Here is an 11,816-nt window from a genome sequence, read left to right on the forward strand (position 1 = left end):
AGCGTATTTTAACCCTTGATCTCCACATACACATTATATATATATATATATATATATATATATATATATATATATATATATATATATATATATATATATATATATATATAAAATACGTCTCCTCTGCTCTCCAAGTCTGCTTTTATTTAATGAGTACAGCAAAAACAGTAAAATTGTGAAATATTTTTACTATTTAAAATAAATGTTTATATTTGAAAATCTTTTAAAATGTAATTTATTACTGTGATTTTTAAAGCTGATTTTTTAGCATCATTACTCCAGTCACATGATCCTTCAAAAGTCATTCTAATATTCTGATTTGATGCTCATTTTTTATATATGTATTATATTGAAACAGCTGACTAAAATTATATATATATTGCCTTAAAATATGTTAATAAATGAGTCACCACTGAGAATAAAGGGAAAAGAAAATGCTTAAAATAACAAAGTGATTCATGTTTAGTTCTTCATCTTTACAATGCAAAACAAATAAAATTTCAATATTTTTATTTTGGAAATGTCATTATTTATGTTAAGTACACACACACATATTCATATGTACTTGCTAAATTTAAGCAATACATATGCTTACTGTACACTGTATTTAATCATAAAACACTCTATATTTAAATTTGTATATTAAACACACATTTATGTACTTGCTATGTGTATGCTATACTTATGCTTATTGTATATAAACACCATTATCACTATTAAGTCAATAAAAGCAAATAACTCCTTTATTAGCCAACATAAATTCTCTTGATTGAAAATGTATATATATATATATATATATATATATATATATATATATATATATATATATATATATATATATGAGAGAGAGAGAGATAGAGAGAGAGAGATTCTGATTAGTGTATACTGATTAGTTATAAAAATGAAAAATCCCTGGTTTAGCACTGGTTTAAAACCACAGACTGAGAGCATGAGCTCCTGCTGATGGGGTAGTTATGAAGAATGTTGGAGATCCATGATATTTCTCCTGTAGGGAAACAGAAAAGTATTATTATCTTGGTCTTACCTTGAATTCCTGTTTAATACTCATTAGCTTAAATTCATAGACAATATGAAGAAAAAGACAAGAGCAGGTACTGATCTCCAAAATCTGAAGAAATAATCATAATTCTAAAACACCCAGAATACTCAATTCAGACATTTCTTTGGATGGAATTGTCAAAAACTTATACACAGAGCATCTTAAACTTGTAAAAACCTGAATGTGTTTGACTGCTCTCTCCGTGGCATGAGCCTGAAGCAGAGTAACCGTGCATCCACCGAACCCTCCCCCTGTCATCCGACTCCCGAACACTCCATCCACCTCCAGTGCTGCCACCACCAGCTCATCCAATTCTGGACAGCTGACCTCGTAATTATCCCTAAGACAAACAATATTAACCCCAGTCCTTGAATGCATGATTAAAAGCCATGTAACTGACAGTTAACTCCACCTAATCAATAAATGAGTTAAGCAAATAACATATCAGTCACCGAAAAGCACCTCTAATCCTGGGATGTTTAAAAGGAGTTGACTTCTGTAAGTCTTCCAATATGATAATCTTGCTTCGATTATAGATGTTTACCTAAGAGAGTTGTGGCTCTCCACCATCAGCCTCCCAAACTCTTTGTAATCCCCTCTCTTCAGTGCCTCAGCAGCTTGCGCTGTGCGCTCTATCTCCTCGATCACATGACGTGCCCGACGGTATGTCACACCCTCCAATCGATCCTTAGCAGCTAAATTCAGATTTTATGATGAAATTACCTTGATTAAAGACATGCATTACGGTGTCTGTTCAAAATCTTTCTTTTCTTCCTACCCTCTAAATCTTGTAAAGTAGCCTCTCTTAGACTTTTCTTGTTCAAAGCGGCCGCTGCCTCCTCACATTGCTTTCGTCTGGTGGGATACTCGCTTCCTGTGAGAGAATGTCTAACGTTGGAATTTGTGATCAGGATTACAAGTCCAGGGTCAGCCAAAGGGACGGCAGTGGCCTCCAAAGACCTGAAAAGATTACATTTTAATTGTATTAAAAGCTGTTTTGATATTTGATATATTTGCATATAGAAATTGGTAAAACTGATTATTTCTAATCTGACAGAAGAGTGCAAAATCTACTTACCTGCAGTCAATGAGCAAAGCGTGGCCCTCTTTACCCAAAACGGACACAAACTGGTCCATGATGCCACAGGGCACAGCAGCATGAGTGTGTTCAGCCTGCTGACAGGCCACTGCCTTCGCTACCTGATCCCCATCATCTGTGGAGGGCCAGAAAACATTATTTCTTTGGTCAACACGAGTGCATTTATTTGATAAAAATTTTGTGAAACAGTAATATTGTGAAATTACAAATGTACAGAAAGTTGCAACATTTTAAATAACGGTTTTCTATTTTAATATGCTTTAAAATGTATTTCTGTGATGGCAAAGCTGAAATTTTAGCCATCATTACTCCAGTTTTCATTGTCACATGATCCTTGAGAAATTATTCTAATATAATGATTTCTTATTTTTATCAGTGCTGAAAAACAGCTTTGCTGCATCATATTTTTGTGGATTCTTTGATAATATAAAATTCAAAACAACAAAACTTATTTGAAATAAACATCTTGCAACATTAAGACTCTGTACTGTCACTTTCGACTGTTTCAATGTATCCTTCCTCAATAAAATTATTAATTTCTTTAAAAAAATCTTAACCTCAAATATTTGAACAGTACTGTATATAATGTTTTTTAATAATAATAATAAATAATTTATTTTACATTGCTTTATTTTAAGAAAATAAAAAAATCTAACCAATACTACCAAAATCATTTTAAACATAAAAAAAAAATTAATATAAATTAAAATATAATTTAAAATATAAATTATACAACATATGCTTATAAAATATTATTAAATAAGTAAACAATGGGTTATTTTTTTATGCAGTTATATGCTGTTCTTTCCATGGTGACAGCAACTTATAGCAATAAGGGCAGAGCAGTTCTTTACTGGAAATTCAACACAATTGTTTGGAAGTTGTAAAGCTTGTTAAATTAGAAGCATAACCCATCAAATAACAACCTCAAAGCTAATGGTAGTTCTGTCCTGAACGTTTCACATGTTATCAGTCAAGCAAATGCTGTACGGAACAAATGAAAGGGATTTTTACTTCTGTAATTGTTAAGCGTGACAGACAAAGTTCTTACCTGGACACAACTGCTGCAAGAAGGTGTACACAGCCACTTCCAGTGAAGCGGAGCTGGAGAGTCCTCCTCCTAGTGGCACACTGCTGGCTATTACAGCTCTGAAGCCAGGGATGGGACGTGCTGTGCAAACACATAGCCATTTGTGAAAGCTGATAAATGCATGAGATTAAAATATAATCCATTTGAAGTATATATTCAAGCTATATTTACTTTTAGAGTAAGACAACAGTGACAGTGCTCAGCAACTATTCTGTAAGTGTTGCAAGTATGGTATTTGGAAAATGCATTAAAAAGTTAGCCCAGAGACCAGTTCTCAGTATGGGCCCCTAGGGTCCCATTTCGTGCTAGAGGCAGACTAAATGTAAACTTCCTCATTACTTCCCTTTTTTGCCATATAGGCAAAAATAATAGCAAAAGATTACCTCTGTAGTGCTGTACAACTCCCTTTACATAATTGGCCCAGTTTGGCTGCCCTCTTAAAAGTGGGGTCAGTTCATTTGGGAGATCAAAGTCCACCATCCTGGGCTCATCAGCAGCTTCAGTCAGAGTTACAACACTGCATTTCTGGCCAGAAGTTTTGCTGCCCACTATAACTGTTACCATCGGCAAGGCCTGCGATCATTCAAACAAACAATAAAACAGATTGTCAGTGCATTAATGCAGTGTGTTTTGAGTTGAGAAGAAAACTTGTTTGTTCCTATCATTAATCCCTATTTATAAGGAGAGATGGGAGTGTGTTGGCCACATTTGCATTATTGTTGGCCACATCTATTATCTCTACAATACAAAATATCATCAAGGATGTAAAAGGACAATCCATCGTTTCCATTGTTCAGATATCCTCTTTGCAGGGTATAGTATTTTGCATATGGACATAGAAACGTCATAAAATTGACGTAATACTGGGTCACTTTGCATTAGTGCAGGTAAGCATGATTCATTTACAGGTATCGGTTCTTTCGGACAGTCTGATTCAAATTACTGGATCAAAATAAGAATAATGGAGCGTAGCCTATTTTATGTCACGACGTAATAACTTCAAAACATTTTTAAAAGTATAATAACTTAAATATAATTTTGCTTTACACTATAGAATAATTAAATCAATCTACTTAACTCAATATCTTGACAAAAAAAGCTTCATGTTATATGTTTCAACAAGATGCTATTTTTTTAAACCAGCTTTTTCAAATGTGTGCGGGTGTTGATAAGTCGTAAAAATAGTTAGTATTTAGTAACTAAATAGTATTAGTCAGTAACTACTACTGATTCGAGAACTGTTAACAAAAAGTGTCATTACCATTGGGAGGACAAATCCTTCATTATAATCTGTGTGTTCTCCGATTAAATTCACACGTCCTGGGGCACAAACTGCAACATTTGCATCGTCCCCGTGAAACGTTTCCCGGTACACACGACGAGCTTCAGAAACTAAATCTGCAACATTTATAATTGGACAAATGTTGGCCATTGTATCGCAGTAGAGATACTTCACAAAAAAGTAATTCTAAGTGTTCGACAGATTCCCAGTAGCTGCAGGCATGCAGCTTAAATCCCCGAGCGATTAATTAATAGCGCTCAATAAAGAAAATGGAATAAAATAGTTTTAATCCATGGAGTTTATGTAGAGGAACAGAAACTAGTAATTCAGGCTCAGACACTTCCTACATATACAAGAGTCCTGATTGGTGCAAGAAGTCACATGACACGTTTCGCTGCAGCGTGTCAAGGTCCTGCTCGAGTCTGGAACAAACAGCAAATATCAATGAAATGTCATTACAAACTTGTTTTTATAGATCGAATTATAACAAGTGCATAGACACACACACACACAAAGATTTTAGGTTATAAAAATTCAAAGCATTGCATTATGAAAGCTCTGTTTTAAGACATGCACAGAGGGTGATGTTGTTTATGAATAAATTATTTTTATTGTATTAGACCTCATATTAGTCACTTATATTTATATAAAAAAAATTTTTTAATAATTAATACAAAACAAATGTACTGTACACACATACTTTTCAAACTATTTAACCATTTTGGGTGGCTAAATTGCATCTAAGATTCCTGTGGGAAATACAAAGCCAGTGTAAATTGTAAGTGCAAGACTAAATTATTTGGCTCTATTGGATCTTTATTTCCGTGCTGTGTGTGACCAGGGTTTAAATGTAATTGCTATTCGACTTTAGTATATAAAGTATATTAAGGCAGACAGATTGAATAGCTAAAAAACATAACATTGACTCAACTGTCAGAAATCAACATACACAGAGATAATTTAGATAAGCAGAAGATACAAATCCTTCAAAATAATTTATTAACACTTTACACAGCCTCCTTTAAATAGCTTATTTGACACTTTTCTCCTACAGTAACAATGACAAACAGAAACAAATCACATTTAATTTTTGGACATTATCCATAAAATGTAGTTACATTGATGAAATGTATGGCAGGATCTCTACAAATGCAGCTTTAAGGTCCAGTATTTAAACCGTCTTTAAATCATCAAATACTGGTTTATAACTCCTACAGTAAAACTTTTGAAAACAAAAATATGTTGGACTTAAGTGCATATAAAACATAAGTGGATCTACAAAACTTTGCATACAACTCTCTACAAGATCTAAAAATACTTAACATGAACATTCATTCAGTGGCATTTACTCAGTAGCAAAAATGCAGTAAACACCATAACATTACATTTTCATGTATTAATCATACAAAGAATGAATTCCCTGAGCTACTGATCATTTCCTTCTCCATCTGTGGTATGTTTTAACGCTGCTGCCCCCTTAATTGTCTTTGAGGTCTTGGCTTTGGCAGGTTTGGGAGCTTTCTCACTTTTTTCTTTGATTTCTGTCTCCTCTATTTCCTCCATGCCGTTATTCTTGTCCACTTTCACCTTCCGAAGCTTCTGCTTTCCCTTCACAGGCGCGGAGAAGGTAAGTGAGGCTTTATTAAATTCTAAAGGAAAGATCCCAACATCCCCGTCAAAGCGGTTCTTGGCCACCTGAAGGGACCTTCGGCCTGGACACGTCACCAACTTCTTCTCCTGAAGGATGAGCACATTATCTGCCTCCTGACTGGCCTGATAAAGGGAAATGATGCATTATAGACTTTTTATAGATAGATACATAACATTTTCTTATAGATAGAATATAATTTGTATCTCAAGTTAACAGCTGAGGAATAAACGTGGACACAGCCTGTATCTACCAACCTTGGCTGTGCCAAAGATGGATGCTGTCTGCAGTTCTTTATCATCCTCTTCTTTCCGAGGGTGGATAATTAAAGTCACATGACAACAGCTGTTTGTGGCAAACTTCCTGAAGGCTCCAATGATGTGGTCTTGTACAGCAAACCTGTGGGGGGAAAAATATCAATAATAATTTTACATTCGTAAAACATCCAGTTATCTGACTATATCTCACAAACAATAATAACTAAGAACTACTATGCTCACTATTACCGAGAACTAAAAATTATTATTGACTACAGAATTTCAATGTCTAATCTAGATTTTATAATTTTATACTTTCCAATCCTGGAAATCACAGTTTTGAAAAGATCCAATATTTTTTCAGGACCATAGAAACTCTGTTAAATAAATAGCATATTAAAATTGTTGCCTTACTTGTCCAAAGACAGGTTCTCTTGACCCATCATAAACTGCAGGTTGTCAATGATCACATGACTGATGTCATACAGGTAAACGGCATGCTGCATGGTATCCAAAACCGTCCTGTGCAGGGTGCAAAAGTGCCGTTCATATTTAAAGATCATGAGAAAAACCTGGTCCTCTCCTTTGCAACATTCTAAGCCATACTTGCAATACAGTATCTATTACAATCAAGCAATTTATTAGATTTTATAAAAGGAATGGCAATGATTTACTTGATGTTCTGCTGTCCATGGAAGGTCATGAAGTAGAGGGGCAGGTCCTCAAACTTGTCAGCCCACATGTCATATTGATCCAGGTTCTCCTCCAGCCTTTGCTTGGCAAACTGGGTCAGCATAATTTTGGCGAGACGCACATTGCTGATTTCAAAGCTGCCCCATAATGTGTTGACACCCTGCATGCACAAATCTAAGGCAAACTCACTGATGAAGGTGGTCTTTCCACTGCCTGTTGGACCTGTATTTACAAACACATGCATGAGAAGAAATACAAATATTCTATTCTATTCTATTTTATATTTATGCACATTATATAATAATAATGTTATTATTACTATTTTAATTACATTTTTATTATTATTTAAGATTTATTTGTTTTATATATTAAAGAATTAAATTAATAAAAAACGCTATACGGTGTGTGTGTATTTATATATATATGCATAAGCAAAGTTCTGCTCTATATAGCTGTGTTGGCTATACCTGTAAAAACTGTCAGCTCCCCCTTGCGATGACCTTTAAGGATCCGATTAAGCTCAGGGAATCGAGACCACTGTATTCCAGCCACCTGCTCCACATTAGCCAGTTCCCCATACACATCCTCCCTGAGCTGCTTGAAGGACACAATGGACTTGTGGGCAGCAGGGATTGAAGCCTTGACAATCCGAGCCAAGTTCCTGCCCTGGGCCAGTGCCTCACTGGGGCACGGCTGAAAGTCCCCTGGTCGGATAAGAGAACAGCGCTTCAGTCCAAGTTTCCTGGAGAATATTTTTGAGGCTTCCCAGGAGCGCATATCTCCCCCCAGCCACAGTGTGACTTTCTTGAATTGCTCCAGATAAGGCAGGAGGAATGGAGGCAGACAGCTTACACCTCGTGGCAAGGCCAAAGACGGAAGACCGGTAGCCTGATTCACTGCCATGCTGTCTACCTCACGTCCTGTGAGCACAACCTCACTGTCCTTCCGTCCTATCAAAGGCAGGCCAAAGAGGTTGTGGTAGCTGGAGATTTTTGGAACCGTAGCTTCAGTGTAGACAACCTGTCCGTCACCTTTCACGGCAGCAGAAAGCAGCTTAACACCACGAAGGCCCGAATCATGTCCACTAAACCAAGGGAACACCAAACTCTTGGTGGGCTTGAAGAACCTGACCCCAAATTTCTTCAGTGTGGCGTTGGTGAGTTTACCAATCTGAAACATGGTTTTAATGAGCTGCACTTCCTCATCCAGGAGGTCGGAAAACGGCACAGAGCTGCTCCATATTCTTTGCACCTCCTTCATCTCCATCTCTCTTTCTTCCTGCTCCTCCATACTCTCAGGAAACCCCAGCAGCACGTTAGGACTGATGGAGGTCTGATTCTCATTCAGCATCACCTCAATGCAATCCTGGAGGTCCTCCCAGCTCCCCTCCACTAAAGTCTCCTTACACAGAAACTGTCCGGTGGTTTTATCAATGAACAGTGAGTAATTCTCTTTTCCAGACCCTTCAGTTGCTGGTTCCATAAAAATACTAGGAGCATGTAAGCAGCTGTAGCCATCGTAAAAAGGGATATCTTTGGAACGAAGATACTGCTTTATATCAGTCACGGTGAGGGGCTGGGCAGGAAAATCGATGAAAGACTTTGCATCTTTTCTTAATGTTCTGCAGAAATATAAAGCAACAGCAGGTCTTATTCGGTTTTCAAAACAATACCAAATTGGTGCCCTAAAAGAACGCTGTAGGACTGGATTGAGGCAGGGTTGGTAAAATGATAGATATCTCCAGGGAGGAAGATGAGAGGGTTTACTTGGAATACAGCCTGTCCTCTGCAAGAGACAGCCGACCCCCCTGAAAAGCCTGCTCCTCCACATCTGCTGGTAATTCAGGACATCAGACCTGCAATGATCGCAGAAAATTTGCACAATTACAATATGCAGTTTAAAAATGCGACTTGATCAGAACGTGTCATAAATATGGGTCATTTGTGTTATGATCTATCTTTTGAACTTTTAAAAGTAAACATACTGTAAACATAAAATACAATAAGAATAACTTTAATATTGTTAATTATATTTCAGGATGAAGACTTACTTGATCGATAATCACTATTTAGAAAAAGCATGTTAAAATGTATCAAATATTTTAAATTACGCTTTCTTAGGAACATTTATTTGGACATCTCTCACTCACCACTTTATTCCATTGCAATACATGTTTAGCTCCCCACAACAAAATGATGCACCTTCTCAAAATCAAAGTAATAAAATGATTTGCCTTTTACCTTTTCTGTTATATTATGGTTTAAAAAAGTATTTAAATATATTAAATTGCAAAAGACAATATATTAAGTTGTTTATGTTGGGGACATGAAAATGTAGTGCGTAACAGTGTGGCATAAATGACTTAACTACGTTAACATTAATAGCGCCACTTAATACATTATATAAATATTAGTAGATCAAATAGTCGAAAATGCTATTTATATACATTCATATAAGAATGTGCATGAACTACTGATGTATTATAAAGCTTGCTACGGATTCATTAATAAATGTAAATATAAAGCGTCACCAGAAAAAATAACTGTAACATCATATTGTCCTATGCATGACCCTTAACACTCAAATATACTGCACGTGTATCTGTAAAATTAAAAAAACTACTGAAGAAAAACGGTGGCGGAAAATATGTATAAGAAACATATATACCGTAAACATTTGAAATAACATACTGTAAACATACATAAACTTACTAATCTGCAAGAAGCGCGTCAAACTGTTATCATGTGCACGTCCTACAGAACACGAGGTCCGCACTCCAAAATACTTCCGTGTGAAACACAAAACTCTTGTCGTAGTCAGTCAAGACAAAGATAATTAAATTATGTAGCCTCAGATTGTAATACGAATATATTCATATATAATTACGCTGCATCATGTTTAAATTTCATGTAACAATGCAATTGGGAACTTTCTGATTGTTACAAAACTGTATTGCAGTTACTTCTAATGCATAGCTTCTATTTCCACCCGGACGACAATTTGTGACGTACATGACATTACACATGTCTTCTGACGATTGTCCTCTACATCTAATCATTAAAAGTGCCTCATTGTACTCTAATCTATACTGACAGCATTTAAAGAGTGTGGTAAACTGAATGTAGGATCTCTGAAAAGGTGAAGATGACTGCTCGAGGAACACCGAGTCGTTTTTTACAGAGCGTTCTTCACAATGGAGTGGGTCGCTATGTTTGTCAGCTGAAGCGAATATCTCTGATCTTCTCGAAGAAAGGCCAGGGCTCTTTAGGAGTCAGGTATGGGTTTACATCATCTGTGCTGATCATGTGTAATTAAACACTATATATATATATATATATATATATATATATATATATATATATATATATATATATATATATATAAAACATAGACTATTTACTGTGCATGGAGAACCAGGAATTTATTATCATTTGTTGTATTTTATTATTATTTGTTAGTATAATATCACATATTATGTAAAAAGAAATATTAAAATATGGGATTTAAAAAATACTTTATAGTTTTTTTATTTATTATTATTTTAAATAAATTATTTTGCAATGAAAATGTGAAAGCTTTTTTAATTTTATTGGGCTTAGGATGAGTTTTAGTGCAGCTGGTGTTAAATTAAGTTTGTGGTAGATTAAGTACCATGTTTCAGTGAGAACATTTGACATTGTGCATTATTTGTGTTTTGCTTATTGTAAATCATTTAGTCACTTAAAATCACTTCTATTCCTCCAGGGATTTCATTGAAGAAGGGGTGGTGGACTTTGCCAAGAATAATCCAGGAACTGTGGTTTATATCTCCCCTCAGTCCTGCAGAATTCCAAAGATAGTAGCTGAGTATTGTAAGTCTGACCTTGTTGTTTCCTGCAGTATTACTAAAGGTTTATGATTTGAAGTTATAAATGTAAAAAAAAAAAAAAACTATATGCTTACTGTAGTTATTTGATCTGTGCAGTGAATGGTAATGTGAAGGAGGAGACAGTCACCAACAAAACATCACAGGAAATTGTAGAACTTATAACCAAGCTGTCCAACCAGTCAGGCCTGGACATCATCCGCATTCGTAAACCCTTCCACACAGACAGTCCCAGTATCCAGGGCCAGTGGCACCCCTTCACAAATCGACCCCTCAGCATCCATCCAGTCGGCCCACAGACAAAATAAGGACTTTGCATTGTATTTATTCTCTGCTTGATGTTCTGACCTATTGAAGAAGACCTGAACTTCTGCCACAGCACCAAATCAACATAAATACAACGTTTTCAGTAGTGACCTGTTATTAGACATTTAAAATCATGTTGTTTCTGTTTGATGAATTATGACAAATTATTGGTGGCTTGGTAAAGTTATATAACAATGAAATTTAATTGAATAAGATTAATTGCTTTTCACATTTATGTTGGCCCCTTATAAGATGAGAAATACAAAGCTTTCTTTGGGAAATAAAGTTCTGAACTGAAAATATGACTCCATATGATTTTTTCCTCACTTGTTTGGAATTTTGTTACCCAAATACCCCTGCACTAATAAATCTTGATATCTTGGAAAACTACTTTGTTACTAAGAACTTTGTTAGTAAGGTATTGTAGCAGCTGCAGTTATTATAGTAAACAAAACATGGTAATACTTTATTTTAAGGTGTTTTTGTTACATGTTAAATGTACTTACTATTATAATA

At 35.4% G+C, this 11,816-nt stretch overlaps 3 protein-coding genes across 6 annotated transcripts; 1 reads left to right on the forward strand and 2 right to left on the reverse strand.

Moving 5' to 3' along the window:
- Positions 1–493: 493 nt before the first annotated feature.
- LOC127968754 (galactokinase) lies at positions 494–4,890 on the reverse strand. Its single transcript, XM_052570089.1, has 8 exons — positions 4,511–4,890; positions 3,633–3,822; positions 3,211–3,330; positions 2,139–2,274; positions 1,839–2,020; positions 1,605–1,755; positions 1,238–1,400; positions 494–1,006 (listed from the first exon to the last, which is right to left on the reverse strand). The coding sequence occupies exons 1-8, from the start codon at positions 4,679–4,681 to the stop codon at positions 929–931; spliced, it is 1,191 nt and encodes a 396-aa protein (XP_052426049.1). The 5' UTR covers positions 4,682–4,890; the 3' UTR covers positions 494–928.
- A 623-nt stretch (positions 4,891–5,513) lies between these two features.
- LOC127969504 (twinkle mtDNA helicase) lies at positions 5,514–9,978 on the reverse strand. Of its 4 annotated transcripts, none has more exons than XM_052571514.1 (7): positions 9,841–9,879; positions 8,896–8,984; positions 7,597–8,750; positions 7,111–7,351; positions 6,851–6,958; positions 6,437–6,578; positions 5,514–6,304 (listed from the first exon to the last, which is right to left on the reverse strand). In XM_052571514.1, exons 3-7 carry the CDS (start codon positions 8,609–8,611, stop codon positions 5,957–5,959), a joined length of 1,854 nt encoding a protein of 617 aa, XP_052427474.1. In that variant the 5' UTR covers positions 8,612–8,750; positions 8,896–8,984; positions 9,841–9,879; the 3' UTR covers positions 5,514–5,956. The 4 variants fall into 4 exon arrangements, with proteins under 4 accessions (XP_052427474.1, XP_052427473.1, XP_052427471.1 ...); XM_052571513.1 differs by having other exon boundaries at positions 9,831–9,865; XM_052571511.1 differs by having other exon boundaries at positions 7,597–8,984; positions 9,831–9,978.
- Positions 9,979–10,111: 133 nt separating this feature from the next.
- On the forward strand, positions 10,112–11,600 carry LOC127969505 (39S ribosomal protein L43, mitochondrial). The gene is made up of 3 exons (XM_052571515.1): positions 10,112–10,404; positions 10,874–10,980; positions 11,094–11,600. The coding sequence occupies exons 1-3, from the start codon at positions 10,274–10,276 to the stop codon at positions 11,300–11,302; spliced, it is 447 nt and encodes a 148-aa protein (XP_052427475.1). The 5' UTR covers positions 10,112–10,273; the 3' UTR covers positions 11,303–11,600.
- The last annotated feature ends 216 nt before the right edge of the window (positions 11,601–11,816 follow it).

This window comes from Carassius gibelio, chromosome B12 (genome assembly GCF_023724105.1).
Source record: "Carassius gibelio isolate Cgi1373 ecotype wild population from Czech Republic chromosome B12, carGib1.2-hapl.c, whole genome shotgun sequence".
Classification (NCBI taxonomy): domain Eukaryota; kingdom Metazoa; phylum Chordata; class Actinopteri; order Cypriniformes; family Cyprinidae; genus Carassius; species Carassius gibelio.

Excerpts from the sequence above, each read along its gene's own strand:
- LOC127969504 (XM_052571511.1), bottom strand. Across the intron at positions 6,579-6,850 it reads GAGAACCTGTCTTTGGACAA|GTTTGCTGTACAAGACCACA; the intron begins GTAAGGCAACAA and ends TTCCCCCCACAG. Across the intron at positions 6,305-6,436 it reads CCATCTTTGGCACAGCCAAG|GCCAGTCAGGAGGCAGATAA; the intron begins GTTGGTAGATAC and ends TCCCTTTATCAG.
- LOC127969505 (XM_052571515.1), top strand. The coding sequence starts at position 10,274 with ATGACTGCTCGAGGAACACCGAGTCGTTTTTTACAGAGCGTTCTTCAC. Across the intron at positions 10,405-10,873 it reads CAGGGCTCTTTAGGAGTCAG|GGATTTCATTGAAGAAGGGG; the intron begins GTATGGGTTTAC and ends CTATTCCTCCAG. Across the intron at positions 10,981-11,093 it reads AAAGATAGTAGCTGAGTATT|TGAATGGTAATGTGAAGGAG; the intron begins GTAAGTCTGACC and ends TGATCTGTGCAG.
- LOC127968754 (XM_052570089.1), bottom strand. The coding sequence starts at position 4,681 with ATGGCCAACATTTGTCCAATTATAAATGTTGCAGATTTAGTTTCTGAA. Across the intron at positions 3,331-3,632 it reads AGTTGTACAGCACTACAGAG|CACGTCCCATCCCTGGCTTC; the intron begins GTAATCTTTTGC and ends GTGTTTGCACAG. Across the intron at positions 2,275-3,210 it reads CTTGCAGCAGTTGTGTCCAG|ATGATGGGGATCAGGTAGCG; the intron begins GTAAGAACTTTG and ends GGCCCTCCACAG.